Here is a 17,697-nt window from a genome sequence, read left to right as displayed (position 1 = left end):
ATCATCTGTTGGGAGAGTTAGTAGTCCTTAACCTATACAGAGGACAATCCCTGTATTAAATAGTAACTGCAAAATGTAAATATAATCCTATAATAATGGGAGGCTATATAAAGTTTCATATTAACTTTATAATTTCAAAAATGTACATGATAAAAAAGTATACAAAGACACATAGTACATTTTTCAGGAAAGATAAAATAAAAATGTCCTTATGTTCAGCTGTATATAATTCTCTTAAATAGGCACTCCATCATTTTGTATTTTTTTATTTCAGTGCTGGAGTAATGCTTTAAATCTAAGGCGGGCTTTGCACACTACGACATCGCAGGTGCGATGTCGGTGGGGTCAAATTGAAAGTGACGCACATCCGGCGTCGCAGGCGATATCGTAGTGTGTAAATCCTAGATGATACGATTAACGATCGCAAAAGCGCCGTAATCGTATCATCGGTGTAGCGTCGGCGAATTCCATAATTATGCTGACGCAACAGTCCGATGTTGTTCCTCGTTCCTGCGGCAGCACACATCGCTGTGTGTGAAGTTGCAGGAGCGAGGAACATCTCCTACCTGCGTCACCGCGGCTCCCGTCGGCTATGCGGAAGGAAGAAGGTGGGCGGGATGTTTACATTCCGCTCATCTCCGCCCTTCCGCTCCTATTGGCCGCCTGCCGTGTGACGTCGCAGTGACGCCGCACTACCCGCCCCCTTAATAAGGAGGCGGGTCGCCGGCCAGAGCGACGTCACAGGTCAGGTGAGCGCATGTGAAGCTGCCGTAGCGATAATGTTCGCTACGGCAGCTATCACAATGATATCGCAGCTGCGACCGGGGCGGGGACTATCTCGCTCGGCATCGCAACATTGGCTTGCGATGTCACAGCATGCAAAGTACCCCTTAGTCCCCTGCCCCTGGTGACAACTCACCTTACAGCGTATTCATCTGTTATCTGTGCTGCTCTCATTGGTCTTCTACAGTTTGTGATCTGCTGGCTGATTATGGAGCGAGCTGGAGGTCATACAGTAACTCAATACAAGTCTATGAGAGCCTCATTATTGTTTCTCATAGACTTGTATTAAGAGCTTGTGACTAGTGATGGGCAAACCTAGATACCTAGTATCCGTGCACCAATCCCGGGTCTGGAGTTCTCAGGGAACTCCAGGTCACTATCCAGATCCGGTCATGTGGATAATTAAAAAATAAATAAATAAAGGAAACAGAACGAAAATAGGAGTAATGCAGGCACGCTATTGTGTCGCCCTGGGCAAGCCAGGGGACACAGGTCACAACACCACCACACCCCGCACTCCAGGTAGGCACATCACAGCTAACCACAAATCCTTGTTGCCTTCCTCCAGGAGTCTGATGATGCACACCAGGGGGTGGGCAAGGCGGTTGGCTCCGCCCACCGAGGAGCTCACAACGCTGGAGGCAGGAAGTTCCAGGCAGATAGCTCAGGGAGGAGCAGGAGTGAGGAGCTAAGAGAGAGAGTAGCCCAGGCAGGGCAAGAGTGAAGATGAGTCCGGGAGGAGGAAGTGGAAGGAGTGGAGGAGTAGTCTAGACAGAGTGAAAGTGAAAGTAGTAAAGGAGGAAAGCAAGTAAAGTGACAGAAGAGAAAGACAGCCTGAAGGGTCCAGCTTTGTGAGGGCCAGAACAGCAAGGTCAGCAACGGTGGTGACTGTCTGGAGGGGGACCGTTTGGAAGTTCCTGGAAGGACACCGTTGGCTGTGTGCCCGGTGGTCTGGAGCAGTGTTCCGAAGGACAGTCAGCACCAGGGCAGGGGCCTCTCGGACCCCGGCAAGGCTAGGAGTCGCCAGATTTGCCAAATCCGTCAGTGACGGGGACGCAGATCCCCCAACAACCAAGTCCCGATTGAAGGCAACAGCCCAACCCGTATTGGAGAGACACCGCCACCGCCACGGCACCAGTTTCTCAGGGCCAGCGCCTGCGGGCAAAGTGTAGAGCTCCTCCGGCCCAGATTGCAGTCGGGGAGCGGGTAACCGGAGGGAATCCACCGCTACCATCAGTCAACACAGGTGCAAGGAAGAGGGACATCACCGTCACCTACCGGGAGTGCAGGTGCAGCCGTCTGTGGGACCGTCCTACCAGCCGTTGGTTTACCGTACAAACTGTGTCCGTGTGTCAGGCTGAGTGAGTACCATAGTGCCGCAAGGCACAGCGCTGCCCCCGCGTCCCTGCGCCCTCCAGGCCCTACACTTTACATCTCATCACTGGGCCCCGGGATCACCAACCCCTACCCACGGAGGGGCAACACAACACCTGGCTGCTCCGCATCACCATCCCCGGGACCCCCACACTGAGCAGCGGTGGTGCAATCACCACAACCGTGGGTGGCGTCACGAACTATAACAATCCCCCACACCCAACAAACACCCCCTTTCACTCACGGGCGAGGAGTGTCGCTTGAGAAACCCCGGGATCCGGCCCACAGCTCGAGCCACCAGGAGCAGCTGCCGGACCCGAGCAGAAGGGGTGAGCGCGGTGTGCTGACACCCTCCTCCCCGCCCGCGACAACTTGGCGTCACGAATAGGATCTTACCGCTCTGCCGTCTGGTAGAGGTGCGCCTTGTTACCGCCAGAGGTATCCGGCAGGAAAATTTCAGAAGCCGCCATCTTTGGCGCGAAAAGTTCCCGCTCGAGCGTCTTCTCGAGCAGTAGAAGCGCGAAGGCCAAAACTCCGCCCCGAGAGAGGAGGGGCCGGGAAGAGCTAAGGGGGACGAAATGGCGGCTGGCCGCATGTAAGCGCGGCTATGGAAGCAGGGACGCCAGGACCCTGCGGCCATTTACTGGTTCCTGGAAGAGGCCGCTGCTAAAGATGCTGAGTCCGACCAACAACACCGTGGTCCCCGCGCCTGCCATGGCGGCGTGGGTGGAAGTCCGGACCGTCCAGCTAAGCAGCCGTCTGCAGGTCCACAGGCAGCTCCTCCTGGAGGAGCGGGAGGCCGACATGGTGGAAGTGGTAGCTGCTATGTAGAGATGCGAGGTGGAGAAAGATTTGGAGGAACGGGTAAGAGACCCACGTCCCTGTATTCCTGAGGGATCGGCCGCTGCGGCTGAGGGGCCCGGCCTACACCCGTTCACCCTGCTGCCTCTCCCGCTACCCGCGTTAGCTGCTGCTGCCCCGCCACTAGGCCCGCTACCACCACCACCGGTAGCGGTACCCTGCCAATCCGCCCCGGCGGACCGACCTGCAGCAGAAGCTCATGACCACCCTGAACCGCTTCTATGGAAGAAGCCAAAGGCTGAGCCCGTCAGCAAAGATGCACCGGAGGCACGGCGGGGATGCAGCTGCCAGGAGGCAGAGCAGGCCATGTCACAGCGGGGTCCCTCATTACTGAAGGTGCCGGTCGTAGCCGACACGGAGGGACTCTGGCTGGGCCCGTCCCTCGCACACGCTGAACCGGAGCAAAAAGAAAGTGCTCCCGGCTGGGAGTGACGGCAACAGCAGCTGCGCAGGGAGATCGATGCCCGAGAGGGGTGTAGAGCGGATGTGCATGCCCGCATGAATATGGAAGAAGATCGCCTGCAGCGAGCTACCATTGGGGTCCAGAGTGGTGCACCATATGAAGGTGGCACTAGAGCCCCACGATTGAGGATGGACTGCTAAGCCGGCGGTCCTCCGCCTAAAAGTTGTCCCCGTTGGGACCATCACTGAAGTTGTTGTTTGTTTGAAAAAGTTTAGAAAGTTTGAAATGATAAGAAGAAAATGATTATACCGAGTTTGTTACCTGATTTGCTTTTGTGATTGAACCGGCAGGAGCCGGCACCGTTGTCCCCGTGGGGACCGTTTAAGTGTTGCATGGGAACTATCCATGGACAAGCCCGTGAACTTGCAGGGCACCACAAACGTTAAGTGGCTTGTAAATATGTTGGGTACCGTTACCGTTTCCGCAATGCCGCCTCCGGAGAGGCAGGTTGGAGGGAGGGCCCTGAGCAGAGCAGGCTAGGGCCCAGCCACCAAAGGAACCGGTGGCTACCCTCTGGAGGGAAGGACAGATCCCGCTCGGGTAACTTGTGCTGGACTGTGGGTCAAGGGGTGCTGCCTGGGTTTTAGGGGCAGCATCAGGGCCAGGTTGCTTGGGTGGGAGAGAGCGGAAACCGTGACCGTATACCGTTGCAACGTTTAAGTAAATGTGCCTCCCGTCTTGGGAAGAGTTTTTGATTAAAAATGTTATTTATGTTTGCTTAACCCTGTTATCCCCTTTTTACAGAAAAATAAAACCGGTGTAGGACGGCAGCCCGCGGACGGTCTGCATTTTGCTAAGGGGGAATGTGTCGCCCTGGGCAAGCCAGGGGACACAGGTCACAACACCACCACACCCCGCACTCCAGGTAGGCACATCACAGCTAACCACAAATCCTTGTTGCCTTCCTCCAGGAGTCTGATGATGCACACCAGGGGGTGGGCCAGGCGGTTGGCTCCGCCCACCGAGGAGCTCACAACTCTGGAGGCAGGAAGTTCCAGGCAGATAGCTCAGGGAGGAGCAGGAGTGAGGAGCTAAGAGAGAGAGTAGCCCAGGCAGGGCAAGAGTGAAGATGAGTCCGGGAGGAGGAAGTGGAAGGAGTGGAGGAGTAGTCTAGACAGAGTGAAAGTAGTAAAGGAGGAAAGCAAGTAAAGTGACAGAAGAGAAAGACAGCCTGAAGGGTCCAGCTTTGTGAGGGCCAGAACAGCAAGGTCAGCAACGGCGGTGACTGTCTGGAGGGGGACCGTTTGGAAGTTCCTGGAAGGACCCCGTTGGCTGTGTGCCCGGTGGTCTGGAGCAGTGTTCCGAAGGACAGTCAGCACCAGGGCAGGGGCCTCTCGGACCCCGGCAAGGCTAGGAGTCGCCAGATTTGCCAAATCCGTCAGTGACGGGGACGCAGATCCCCCAACAACCAAGTCCCGATTGAAGGCAACAGCCCAACCCGTATTGGAGAGACACCGCCACCGCCACGGCACCAGTTTCTCAGGGCCAGCGCCTGCGGGCAAAGTGTAGAGCTCCTCCGGCCCAGATTGCAGTCGGGGAGCGGGTAACCGGAGGGAATCCACCGCTACCATCAGTCAACACAGGTGCAAGGAAGAGGGACATCACCGTCACCTACCGGGAGTGCAGGTGCAGCCGTCTGTGGGACCGTCCTACCAGCCGTTGGTTTACCGTACAAACTGTGTCCGTGTGTCAGGCTGAGTGAGTACCATAGTGCCGCAAGGCACAGCGCTGCCCCCGCGTCCCTGCGCCCTCCAGGCCCTACACTTTACATCTCATCACTGGGCCCCGGGATCACCAACCCCTACCCACGGAGGGGCAACACAACACCTGGCTGCTCCGCATCACCATCCCCGGGACCCCCACACTGAGCAGCGGTGGTGCAATCACCACAACCATGGGTGGCGTCACGAACTATAACAATCCCCCACACCCAACAAACACCCCCTTTCACTCATGGGCGAGGAGTGTCGCTCGAGAAACCCCGGGATCCGGCCCACAGCTCGAGCCACCAGGAGCAGCTGCCGGACCCGAGCAGAAGGGGTGAGCGCGGTGTGCTGACACCCTCCTCCCCGCCCGCGACACTATACTTACCAGTCTCTGTGGCTGTAACAATACTTCCAAGGCTGCTCATTATCCCTCATGCATATGCACTGCTTCCCTCGCCCACTGGCATTCCTGGCGTCTGTGATTGGTTGCAGTCAGACCATGCCCCCACCCTGTGTGACAGTGTGTCTGACTGCTTGGAATCACACATGCTGTCTGCGTATGTATAGTAGTAAAAAAATAAATCAAAAAATTGGTGTAGGGTGCCCCCATATTATGATACCCAGCACAGATAAAATATCCGGCTACAGGCTGCAGCCCACATGTGGCTTTTTTTTAATTATTTAAAACAATAATTTAGAAAAACAGCATGCGGTCCCCCCCAATTTTGATATTCAGCCATGATAAAGCATACAGCTGGGGGCTGGTATTCTCAGGCTGGGGATGCCTATGGTTATTTGCCCCTTTCCCCCAGCCTAAAAATAGCAGCCTGCAGTCATCCAGAATTGTTTCATCCATTAGATGTAACAATCTTGGCACTTTATCAGCTCATTCTGATTGCCTAGATTAGTAATGGGAGGCATCTATGAGATGCCCCATTACTAATCTGTACGTGAACAGAAATAAACACAAACATAAAAAAATCCTTTCTTTGAAATAAGATACAAAAAACCCACCCTCTTTCATTCCTTTTTTAACCCCAAACACACAGTTCATGTGTAATACACACGAGGTCCCACGAAGATCCCGGCTCTGCCACATAAATACTGAAGTTTCAGCGCGCAAACACAGAACATGTCCGTCTGCTGTATGCTTTAGGCAGAGCATGACTGAGCCGTAGCGATGAGCGATGACATCACTTCGTTTATCTGCCGTCATAGCTGGAGGTTCCTACAGTATTCCACCTGTGACCGCAGGCAAACTGACCTTAGGTGACCTCAGTAAACTGAATGACCTCACCTTAGTATGTATGAAGTTCAGTAGGTATGTAATAAAATATAAATACCAAACCATGTATACATACTGTAGTTACCTATAGTTAAAAAAGTGTAGATTTCAAGTAAAAAAAGCTACATGAGGTTCTAAACAGACACCATATAATGCAGAGGATCAGTAGCATTTACCAACATTTGCCAGCATAATACAAAAGACACCACTGACGCACGTTTCGCGTAGGCTTCTTCATTGGGAGTAGGCTAGCTGCCAAAATAGTCAGGTTTAGCAGACTCTCTTTTAATCTGTATGGGTGCCTCATAGCTTCACCTGGTGAGATGGAATCACAACGCCATATGTACACACAGACGAAGGACGTTGTCACAGCCAGCTGGAATGTATATGGGACAGCAAGGACGTGGACATACCAAAAGCCACTGAGACAGGAAGGCAAATGAAGGGGAATACAGCAGATTGCAAACTATTGATTTGTCAGCAGGTAGCAAGAGGAGAGTTAATCAGCAGGTCTGTAGGTTTGTAAGAGCACAAAAATTTGCAATGATGCATGCAACGTAGTATGAATAGTCTCAACAGATTGTGATGTTTACTGCAAACAATGGGTCAAACAGCAGACAGCAATTGGAGGGTTAAGCAGCAGGTCATAGAGATTTGTAGGAGTCACAGGAGTTTGCAAAGATAAATGCAGCCAAGTATAAACAGTTATATCAGTTAGTAATGTTTAATGGAGTCGATGGATTAACTACCAAGAAATCACAAGAATCAGAACAGATGATGGCATTAGAAGACACTGGATGTAGGCAAGCTCGCAAACAGTAACTGAATACATCACAGAGGCGATCATCAGACACAAGAGTGTGTCCAAATGGATTCGTAACCCCTTAACAACTGGGCAATTTTCTATCTTTGTTAGTGTCAGGGGGCACGGACTGCCAAGGAGGGCAGCCGGTGACCTTGAGCTATCACCAGGCAGGGGCCAGGGCACGACGGGGCACGTGGACCCTAGGCCGGGAAGTAGCTTCACACATCCTGGTAATTTACCCGACAGGGTGAAGACTTCAAGTGTCATCCCCAATCCGCTCCAAAATCGGGGTACTAGCGCACCAATGGGATATGACTTTCCCAATACAGTCCACAGAAATCCTACGCGTGAACCCTGAGAGCAAGCTCACTCCGTTAGCCACATGGGTGAGCAGGACCCGAACAGTTTCAGACTCGAAGGTCCAAAGAGAAACACAGGTGCCAAGGAAAGGGACACAGACTAACCGCAGCACCAAGGACATGGACCCAAGCGTGCTCCTTCCAAGCTGCAGTGGTGCTCAGAACTTTGATTTACAAGCTGTCGGTGTGATTATTTCTGGACTGAGTGTGTACACTGGAAACCCTTCTCCTATCCCCAACAGAACCCCACACGCCAACTACCCAACGGGCCCCGGGACACCCAAACCTCCTACCCAGGGAGGGGTTAAACATCCAGCTGTTTCAACATCGTCACCGGGCTCCCCAACAGCAGCGGTGGTCTCTCACATTACCACGCACTGTGGGTGGTGTCACAACTATCAATCCCCCTGTACATACTCCCCTTTTTCTCTTGACATTCAAGTGTCCGCGCGGGCCCCCGGGGTCGGAGACCCCTTGAGCCACTGCGGCTCTGGATCCGAGCGGCTCGGCCGCTGTTGCGGGGGCGGTACACATGTGTAGCGCCTTGGACAAGCCAGGGGCCACAGAGAACAACACTTACACACCCCACACTCCCGGTCAGGCACACCGAAGTCAGACAAAAACCCTTGTTGCCTTCCTCCAGGGGCTGATGTTCACACCAGGGGGGTGGGCCAGGCGGTTGGCCCCGCCCACCGAGGAGTTCACAGTCCTGGAGGCAGGAAAAGTAGATAGTTCAGTGAGGGAAGTGAAAGTGGAAGGAAGGAAAGTAGTAGTAGAGCAGACTGAAGTTGGTCCGGGTGTGTGGCCCGGACGGATCAGCAAGGTTGGCAGACGGTGGTGACCGTCTGCAGGAGTAGCCTATCGGAGTCTACCGTAAGGACCGTGGACGGGTGGTGGCCTGGCGGTACCGGCCCGGTACGCAAAGAGAAGTCAGCACCATCCCGCAGGGGCTTACGGACCCCGGCAAGGCTAGGAGTCGCCGTGAATTTGCCAAATCCGTTAGTGAAGGGAACCTCCTAGGTTTCCCAGCAGCCAAGTCCTGACAGAAGGCAACCGTCCAACCGAGAGAGGGAAACACAGTCAACGCCAAGGCTAAAGTTCCCAGGGCCAGAGCCTGTGGGCAAGAGGGGCTCCTTCAGCAACCTTCAAGCTGGGGAGCGGGTTACCGGTGGGAACCCATTGGAACCGTTACACTACATAGGTGCAGGGAAAGTCAGTCACCATCAACCTGCCGGTAGAAACAACACCGCAGCCGTCTGTGGGACCCGTCCATCCAGCCGAGTGTTTTATCGAGAACTGTGTCCTCATCATTGGCTGAGTGAGTACCACCGTGCCATGCGGCACAGCGCTGCCCCCGCGACCCTGCACCTCGCCAGGCCCCGTACCCCGCCTGCCATCCAACCCTACCCCATCACCGGGCCCCGGGACAACCAACCCACTACCCACAGAGGGGAGAACTAACATCCAGGCTGATCCCTGTCATCGCTCCCGGGATCCCGTCCAGAGCAGCGGTGGTGTCACCAACTTCACCACAACCGTGGGTGGCGTCACGGACAATAACCAAATCCCCACCATCCAATCCCCACCACCACGGGCGAAGAGCGCTGCTCGAGTCCCCAGAATCCGGCCCACCGCTTGAGCCACCACCGAGCAGCAGCAGCCGCAGCAGCAGCGGCCGGACCCGAGCAGTGGGAGAGCGCAGCGTCCCCTCCTCCGCTCGCGACAACTTGGCATCACGAACAGGATCCTACCGTTCTACCAACTGGTGGAAGTGCACCTTGTGTAACCGCCGGAGGTGTCCGGCCGAAAAATTTGTGAAGCCGCCATCTTGGGCGCGAAGAATTCCCGCTCGAGCGTCTCCTCGAGTAGTGAAGGTGCGAGGGCGGAGGCCCCGCCCCTGTGGAGGAGGGGCCGGAAGGAGACTAAGGGGGACTGATGGCGTCTGGCCGCATGTAGCCCGCGGCTATAAAAGCAGGGACGCCAGGACCCTGCGGCCATCTTGTTGCTGGTTCCTGGAAAAGGCCGCCAGAAAGATGTTCATGCCGTCCCGTAGCACCGTAGCCCCCGCGACCCTGCACCTCGCCAGGCCCCGTAACCCGCCTGCCATCCATTCCTACCCCATCACCGGGCCCCGGGACAACCAACCCCCTACCCACGGAGGGGAGAACTAACATCCAGGCTGCTCCCTGTCATCGCTCCCGGGATCCCCGTCCAGAGCAGCGGTGGTGTCACCAACTTCACCACAACCGTGGGTGGAGTCACGGACAATAACCATATCCCCACCATCCAATCCCCACCCTTTTCACTCACGGGCGAGGAGCGCCGCTCGAGTTCCCGGGATCCGGCCCACCGCTCGAGCCACCACCAAGCAGCAGCAGCAGCAGCGGCCGGACCCGAGCAGTGGGAGAGCGCAGCGTCCCCTCCTCCGCCCGCGACACATGCGTCCTACGTCCTCTGCACAATCTATGTAGATTGTGCATGAGACGTGCGCACAATGCTTTTATGAACGCAGCGATTTGGGTGCTAAAATTGTGACCCAAATCTGTGCGTTCATAAAATGAGCATGTCACTTAGTTTGTGCGCTATGGATGCAGCTCCCACTCTGTCTATGGTGGGGGAAGCATCCTGAGCGCATGAAATCGGCTTTTTAAGTACCGAAAAACTGCATCAATTATGCAGTGGTTCTGCAGCGATTTGACGCGCACATGTGCTGTCAAATCGCTGTAGAATATTCAGCAGTTACGTGCACATGAGCCCTTAGTGCCAAATACAGACTTAACAAAAAAAAACATTGTTTGGATTGGGCGTTTCGGTGCTTTACATACACAAACCACTAGTGTGAGCATCGCTGTGCTCGGGTACGCACGGTGCTCAGCCCAGTGGATGCTGCTTGCAGTGTTTAAATGGCTCGCACTGGGGGTAACAACAGCATGATCGGATGTAGTGTGCACCAAACAAAAAAATGGAAAATTCCTGCCCACCCTCCCCCAGAAATTATCTTTTTATGGCTGACTGTATGTGGATGGAGACCTGAACTGCCCAATTAGTGACTTCCATTGGGGTTCAGATCAAGTCTGGGTCTCAAACCGAACTTTAACGAAAGTCCGACTGAACTCACCGAACCGAACTTGCACAGGTCTGCTCAATCCTAGTTACCATTGAATTCACCCATTATCTAATGAATTTATTATATTGGTGAAAATACAGTTTTCAAAAGTTTTGAGTTTTTTTTTGTCTTTTTAACCCCTTCATCCCCGAGCCTGTTTTCACCTTCCTAACCAGGCCAAATTTTACAATTAAAATTCTGAGTCACTTCATAAGTTAATAACTCTGGAACGATTTAATTTTCCCCTTTGATTCTGAGACTGAGACGGGGCCAGTGAACGTAGGTAAAAATGCAATGTGAAAGCGGCCTTACACGTAAGCCCCAGAGCGCAGGATAAATGTGAGACAAGTCTTAAGGTCACTTTACACGCAACGACATCGCTAACGAGATGTCGTTGGGGTCACAGAATTCGTGACGCACATCCAGCCTCGTTAGCAACGTCGTTGCATGTGAAATGCATAAACGACCGTTAACGATCAAAAATACTCACCATATCGTTGATCGTTGACACGTCGTTCTAATCTCAAATATCGTTGCTGCTGCAGGTACGATGTTGTTCGTCGTTCCTGCGGCAGCACACATAACTATGTGTGACACCGCATGAATGAGGAACAACATCGTACCTGCAGCCGCCGCCAATGAGGAAGGAAGGAGGTGGGATGTTAATGCCGCTCATCTCCACCACTCCGTTTCTATTGGGCAGTTGCTTAGTTACGCCGCTGTGATGCCGCACGAATCGCACCCTTAGAAAGGAGGCGGTTCGCCGGCCACAGCGATGTCGCTAGGCAGGTAAGTATGTGTGACGGGTATTAGCGATGTTGTGCGCCACGGGCAGCGATTTGCCCGTGAAGCACAACCGACGGTTGCGGGTGCTTTCACCAGCGACATCGCTAGCGTGTAGTGGCCTTTACTGTGATATTTGGGAGATTAGGAGAGAAAATAAACCAATCAACAGCTGGTCATAGTATCATAGTATCATAGTATCATAGTTTTTAAGGTTGAAGGGAGACTCTAAGTCCATCTAGTTCAACCCGTAGCCTAACATGTTGATCCAGAGGAAGGCAAAAAACCCCAATGTGGCAAACAAGTTCCAATGGGGAAAAAATTTCCTTCCTGACTCCACATCCGGCAATCAGACTAGTTCCCTGGATCAATACCCTGTCATAAAATCTAATATACATAACTGGTTATATTAAATTTTTCAAGAAAGGCGTCCAGGCTCTGCTTAAATGTTAGTAGTGAATCACTCATTACAACATCATGTGGCAGAGAGTTCCATAGTCTCACTGCTCGTACAGTAAAGAATCCTCGTCTGTGATTATGATTAAACCTTCTTTCCTCAAGACGTAGCGGATGCCCCCGTGTTCCAGTCGCAGGCCTAGGTGTAAATAGATCTTTGGAAAGGTCTCTGTACTGTCCCCTCATATATTTATACATTGTGATTAGATCTCCCCTAAGCCTTCGTTTTTCCAGACTAAATAACCCCAAGTTTAATAACCTGTCTTCGTGGTCAAAAATTTGTTTTCTTTCTTTTTTACACCGTTCACCATGCGGTATACGGTAAGTAATAACAGGACTTTATTCTTCGTGTCGGTGTGATTACAGCAATAGCAGATTTATATAATTTTATATTTTTCTTTGTTTGGCTACTATCACACACTAAGAAACACTTTTTTTTTTACAAAAAAAAAAGGTTTTGTATCCCAATATTTTAACAAATATAATTTTTCTGTAATTCTGCTGAAAGAGTCATGCGAGGGATAGTTTTTTGTGGGTGAAGTTGTCGTTTTTATTGGTAACATTTCTGGGTCAATTTTTATTAGGCAGAGTGAACATAAAACAGCAATTCAGTAACTATTTTTTTTGTTTTTTTAATTACTTTCACCGTGTGGGAAAAATAATAAAACAGCTTTATTCTTTGTGTCAGTATGATTACAGTAATACCATATTTATATATTTTTTTTTATGTTTTTCCGGTTTTGCACAATAAAATTATTTTATTGAAAAAAAATATTCTGATAGCAATTTTTTTTTTAGCTTTTTTTTATTTCTCTGCAAATGGAGCAGTGTGGTGGCTTGTTTTTGAGGGACAAGATGATGTTTTCAGTGATACCTTTTTTTTACATTCATCTTTTTGATTAAATTTTATTCCACTTTTCTTCGTCTGTTTTATGAAAAAGCATAGCTTTTTGCCACGTTTTTTATTTATTTTTTACGGTGTTCACTGAAGGAGTTAAATAGACAGTTTTATAGGTCGGGTTTTATGGATTAGGTTGTGTACTTTTTTTGTTTATCTGTGTTTTTACATTAATATATGTATTTATTGGTATGGGTTTTTCTTTTTTTTTCTTTATTTTATGATTTTTTTCTAAATGTTTCGACATTTTTTAAAAATGATTTTTTTACTTATTCTTTCCATGGAATGTTAGCTTTCATTCCTCTGATATAATGTATAGCAATGAACTAGCATTGCAATACATTATATCTTTCAGTGCTGCACTGATAGAAGCCTCTTAAGGCCGCTTTACACGCGTCGATTTATCGTGCGATCGCATGTGCGACGTGACACTCCCAGATCATATTTACGATTTGCCGGTATCGCTTATAGGTCGTTTATATGCTGTCACACGTAACGATCTCAAAATCGACGCATCAGCGATCAACGATATATTGTTGGACCCAGGTGGTCGTTTGAATGTTGTTCGATGTTGGCAGGGTGTCAAACAGAGCAATATGTTGGCTGCTTCCCCAAAACGAACAATTTTTTAAAAATGAACGACGTGTCAACGATCCACGATTTTCATCCTATTGCCGATCGTTCAGAGTCGCAACGATGCCGGATGTGCGTCACGGAATCCGTGACGTCGACGACATATCGCCATATAAATCGACGCGTGTAACGGGGCCTTTAGACCATGCTCCTGGCATCATAATGACAACCTCAGGTTGCCATGGCAACGATTGGGCCCTTGTGATGATGTCACGAGAGCACTGATTTAAATCGTTTAAATCATTTAAATCACACTGTAACATTTTGACAGCACGATTTAAGGGGTTAACATGCACAGGTGGATCGCGGATCCATCTGCGCCTGCAAGGCACACAAGTCAGCTGTTCAAATTTGCTGACACATTTGGGGATCACCTGCAGCAGCCAGCGGTGATCACCTCTTGGTGCTCTAGGACGTTTTGCTATGTCCTCGGTCGTTAAGGGGTTTTAAAGGGAATGTTTCATTTGTAGAGGTTCAGCTCTGGTAGGCAGGGACGCAGTAAAGAGGCTTAAACAGGTATAAAGTCCAAAAATAATCCATGTTTTATTCACACTTAATACAAAGATAAATGCAGTCTTTCATCAGAGAAAACAAAGGAAAAAATCCAGCTAAGGCCAGTTTCACACTTGCGTTGTTTTGACGCAAACGGAATCCGTCACTAATGTAGTACAGTTCATTTATTTACATTGGAAGCGCGACATCATGTGGACACAAGCGGGTACTGCATGACACACACACGCGCCATAGTAACGCGCTTCCACTGTAAATAAATGAACTGTACTACATTAGTGACGGATTCCGTTTGCGTCAAAACAACGCAAGTGTGAAACTAGCCTTAGCATACAGCACAGCAACAAAAGTCCAAGACATACAGCGAAAAAACGTTTTGTTTTTTTTCTTCACAACAGCCGACAGCTACAGAACTCCAACCCCACCACCCACACACTGAGGAGTTCTGGCTGCCTTTTTATGCTCTCTTAATTATACAGTTATGCACCACAGAACTAGCAGAAAAGATCCAGGCCAGTATTAACCTCTTCCCGCTGCTCACCAGTGCACAGAGCACTCGCTAGGAGGCTTATAGCTCCCATTAATCACCATCCCTTTTACTGCATCACACATCATAAAATGACTTCTTGTGTAAGTTAGGTTTAAAATATATTTTTTGAAACACATTTTATTTTCCATATCATTATCTATATAAAGAAAAATCACTCTGGCATCTAGGCCTTAACGCGCACCAATCACCAGGATTTTCCTATATAACCTAAAGCCAATGCTATACTGGCACTATCAGGCTGATTCTATACATACCTTTAGTTGTCAGCTCAGATGTTTAGGTTTTGAAACACAAGAAAGTAAAGTTTGTAAAATCAGCAGCTTGTTGAGCAACAGCAGCTGCAGCAGCTGATAGCTGGGGTGGATATTCATAATTGTCCCCTCTCCCTGTTATTTATGCTAATTCTATTATACAATTGATTTACTTTGTGACTAAAAGTACCTGCGCTGAGGTCATACCCATGTGACCAGAAGGGGCGGGGCTTCAGCCAACATAGCTTATACCAGGAAGCAACATTTTTCTGTTGGCTGAGGCTCCTTCTGGTCACATGGGTATGACATCAGCACAGGTCCTTTTAGTCACAAAGTAAAACGATTGTATACTAGAGTTAGCATAAGTAACAGGGGGAGGGGACAACTATGAATACCCACCCAAGCTATGAGCTGATCGGCAGCTGCTGTCACTCAACAAGCTGCTGATTTTACAAACTTTTATTTGCTTGTTTTTCAAAACCTATACATCTGATCTGATCACTAAAGGTATGTAGAGAATCAGCGTGATAGTGCCAGTATAACACTGGCTTTATGCTATATAGGAAAATCCTGGTGATTGGTGCACTTTAAAGTAATCTCACAGTTCCTCTTCTTTACAGGAGATTTTTCAGCAGTCTCATGATCATCACAGACAAGATTACAATAAATTGTAATAATTCTATATACTGTAAATAACACAGGCTTTTAACATATCGTACATAGTTTCCATTTTCTGATTTTTTTTTTTCAAATGCGCCTAAACTCAACCTGAGAAGATATATGTGTGGAGTTACTTTGTGTTATTTCTTCAGCGTCTTTCTTACAGCACAGCCGCCTGTACAGGTCGATACAATTTTTTGGTGATGCAAGGTAATATAAAAACGGATCAAGACAGCAACTGATACTGCACACACAGGTACATAGGATATAGGTAAAATACAGGTGATTACCAGAATCAGGACTCATAGTGAGATTTTTAATGAAGAAGACGACATTGGTCGGCCCGAAGCACAACATAAATGCAGAAATCACAATGATGACCAAGATCACGACTTGTCTCTTTTTCTCAGCATTGCCCATTTTTGAGGATCTCAGCTTTCTTATGGTTACAATGTAGCAGAAGGCAATAACCAGAAAAGGCAAGAAAAAGAAAAGTATACAAAAAGTAGCAAAATAATAACGATAGAAATTATTCACTGCTGCTTTACCCTGAACATCATGACAGGTTGTTTTGTCCTCTGAGAATAAGTACAGAGTTTGCTTATATATGACAAGGGGAATGGTGCTGCACAAGGAAATTAACCAAATGACGAAACAGACCAACCAAGACCTGCTCACTCTACGCCAATAGAGGGACTGCAAAGGATAAACCACGGCCAGGTATCTGTCCACGCTCATACCTGTCATGATGAGGATGGAGCAGTACATGTTACAGTAAAATGCCGCAATGGTAAAGCGACACATTCCTTCCCCGATGAGCCAGTTATTCCCAGAAAACCTATAAACAATGGTAAAAGGCAGCACACAGACAAAGAACACATCAGCCAGCGCAAGGTTCAACATGTACACCATCGCTGGTTTTTGGATTTTTTTCTTAACCAGAAATATGATGATGGCTTTTATATTTAATGGTAAGGCAAAAATAAACACAAAAATATATATCAGCGGTACAAATAGGGTCAACCAGCGGCTGGAAAGATAATATTTGATTTCTCTTGACATTCGATTGCGTTTAGAGATCAATGTATCCAAAAATAATTCTACGTCTTCTATGGATGAATTAGTCGGTGGATGTTTTGCAAAGGTGTAGTAGGTTTCGTTGCTGTTTTCTACTTCAGTTGAGGTTTTTCCATCTAAATAAATGATGACAATAATGACACTGGTGAAACAACAAATTATTATTTATACAGCACTATTGATTCCATGTGAAAAGAGGTATACCGTATTTTTCGGACTATAAGACACACTGTTTTTCCCCCAAATGTTGGGGGAAAGTGGGGGGTGCGTCTTATAGTCTGAATGTAGGGCATGGCTGCGGGGAATGAGGGTGCTGCGGTGGAGCAGTTCATCGGTGGCATGAGCAGGCTGTAGCAGTGCCTGCCGTGACCACTCCTTTCATATGCATGCATCCTCCCGCTCATCATCTCTCAGCACCTAAGCCGGCGCTGACAGGTGGGCGAGATGATAGGCGGGGGATGCGCGCATAATTAGTAGCCAGACCGCGTGATCATGCCTGGCAACTACAGCCTGGAGTGATCATGTGTGGCTATATTCACTGCCCCCCACGCATCATCATCAGCGCGGGGGGCAGTGAATAAGTACGGTATATTCACCGTTCCCTGCTGCATCACGATGTCCTCCTGTCTGCCGCCCCGCTGATGTGTGTGGAGAGCGATGAGCACAGCAATGATGTCATCCCTGTGCGCATGGATCCACACACATCAGTGAGCCGGCAGAGAGAAGTACATCACGATGCTGCAGGGAACAGTGACCGGCTCCACACAGGTCAGCGGTGCTGCTACTGGCACTGACAGGAAGATGAGCAATGCTGCTGGAGTGAGGAAAGGTGAGTATAAACGTTTATTTTTTTATGTGCCACAGGATGCAGGCCGTATACCAAGATGGGGGTATATACCAGGATGGGGGTATATACCAGGATTGAGGTATATAGCAGGATGGGGGTATTTATCAGGATAGGGGTATATAGCAGCATGCGGTATATAGCAGGATGGGGGTATTTATCAGGATGGGGGTATATAGCAGGATGGGGGCTATACCAGGATGAGGGACATATATACAAGGATATGGATCATATACAAGGCAGGAGGATCATTTCTAGCATGGCGTACCTTAGTTAGAGAATTTGGGGACATT

The 17,697-nt window shown here is 49.4% G+C and overlaps 1 protein-coding gene across 1 annotated transcript in view; it reads right to left on the bottom strand.

Annotated features, from left to right (window-relative positions):
• LOC142255431 (proteinase-activated receptor 1-like) overlaps positions 1–16,545 on the bottom strand; it is a 40,762-nt gene extending 24,217 nt beyond the window's left edge. Inside the window, exons 1-2 of the mRNA XM_075327062.1 lie at positions 15,618–16,545; positions 15,426–15,509 (exon numbers count right to left, since the gene is read on the bottom strand). Coding sequence (XP_075183177.1) covers positions 15,426–15,509; positions 15,618–16,545 — 1,012 coding nt within the window. The remainder of the gene's footprint in view (positions 1–15,425; positions 15,510–15,617) is intronic.
• Between the last annotated feature and the right edge of the window lie 1,152 nt (positions 16,546–17,697).

The sequence above is a fragment of the Anomaloglossus baeobatrachus genome, chromosome 1 (assembly GCF_048569485.1).
Source record: "Anomaloglossus baeobatrachus isolate aAnoBae1 chromosome 1, aAnoBae1.hap1, whole genome shotgun sequence".
Lineage (NCBI taxonomy): Eukaryota > Metazoa > Chordata > Amphibia > Anura > Aromobatidae > Anomaloglossus > Anomaloglossus baeobatrachus.
The sequence above is the reverse complement of the archived record's forward strand: the minus strand, read 5'-3'. Positions and strand labels throughout refer to the sequence as shown.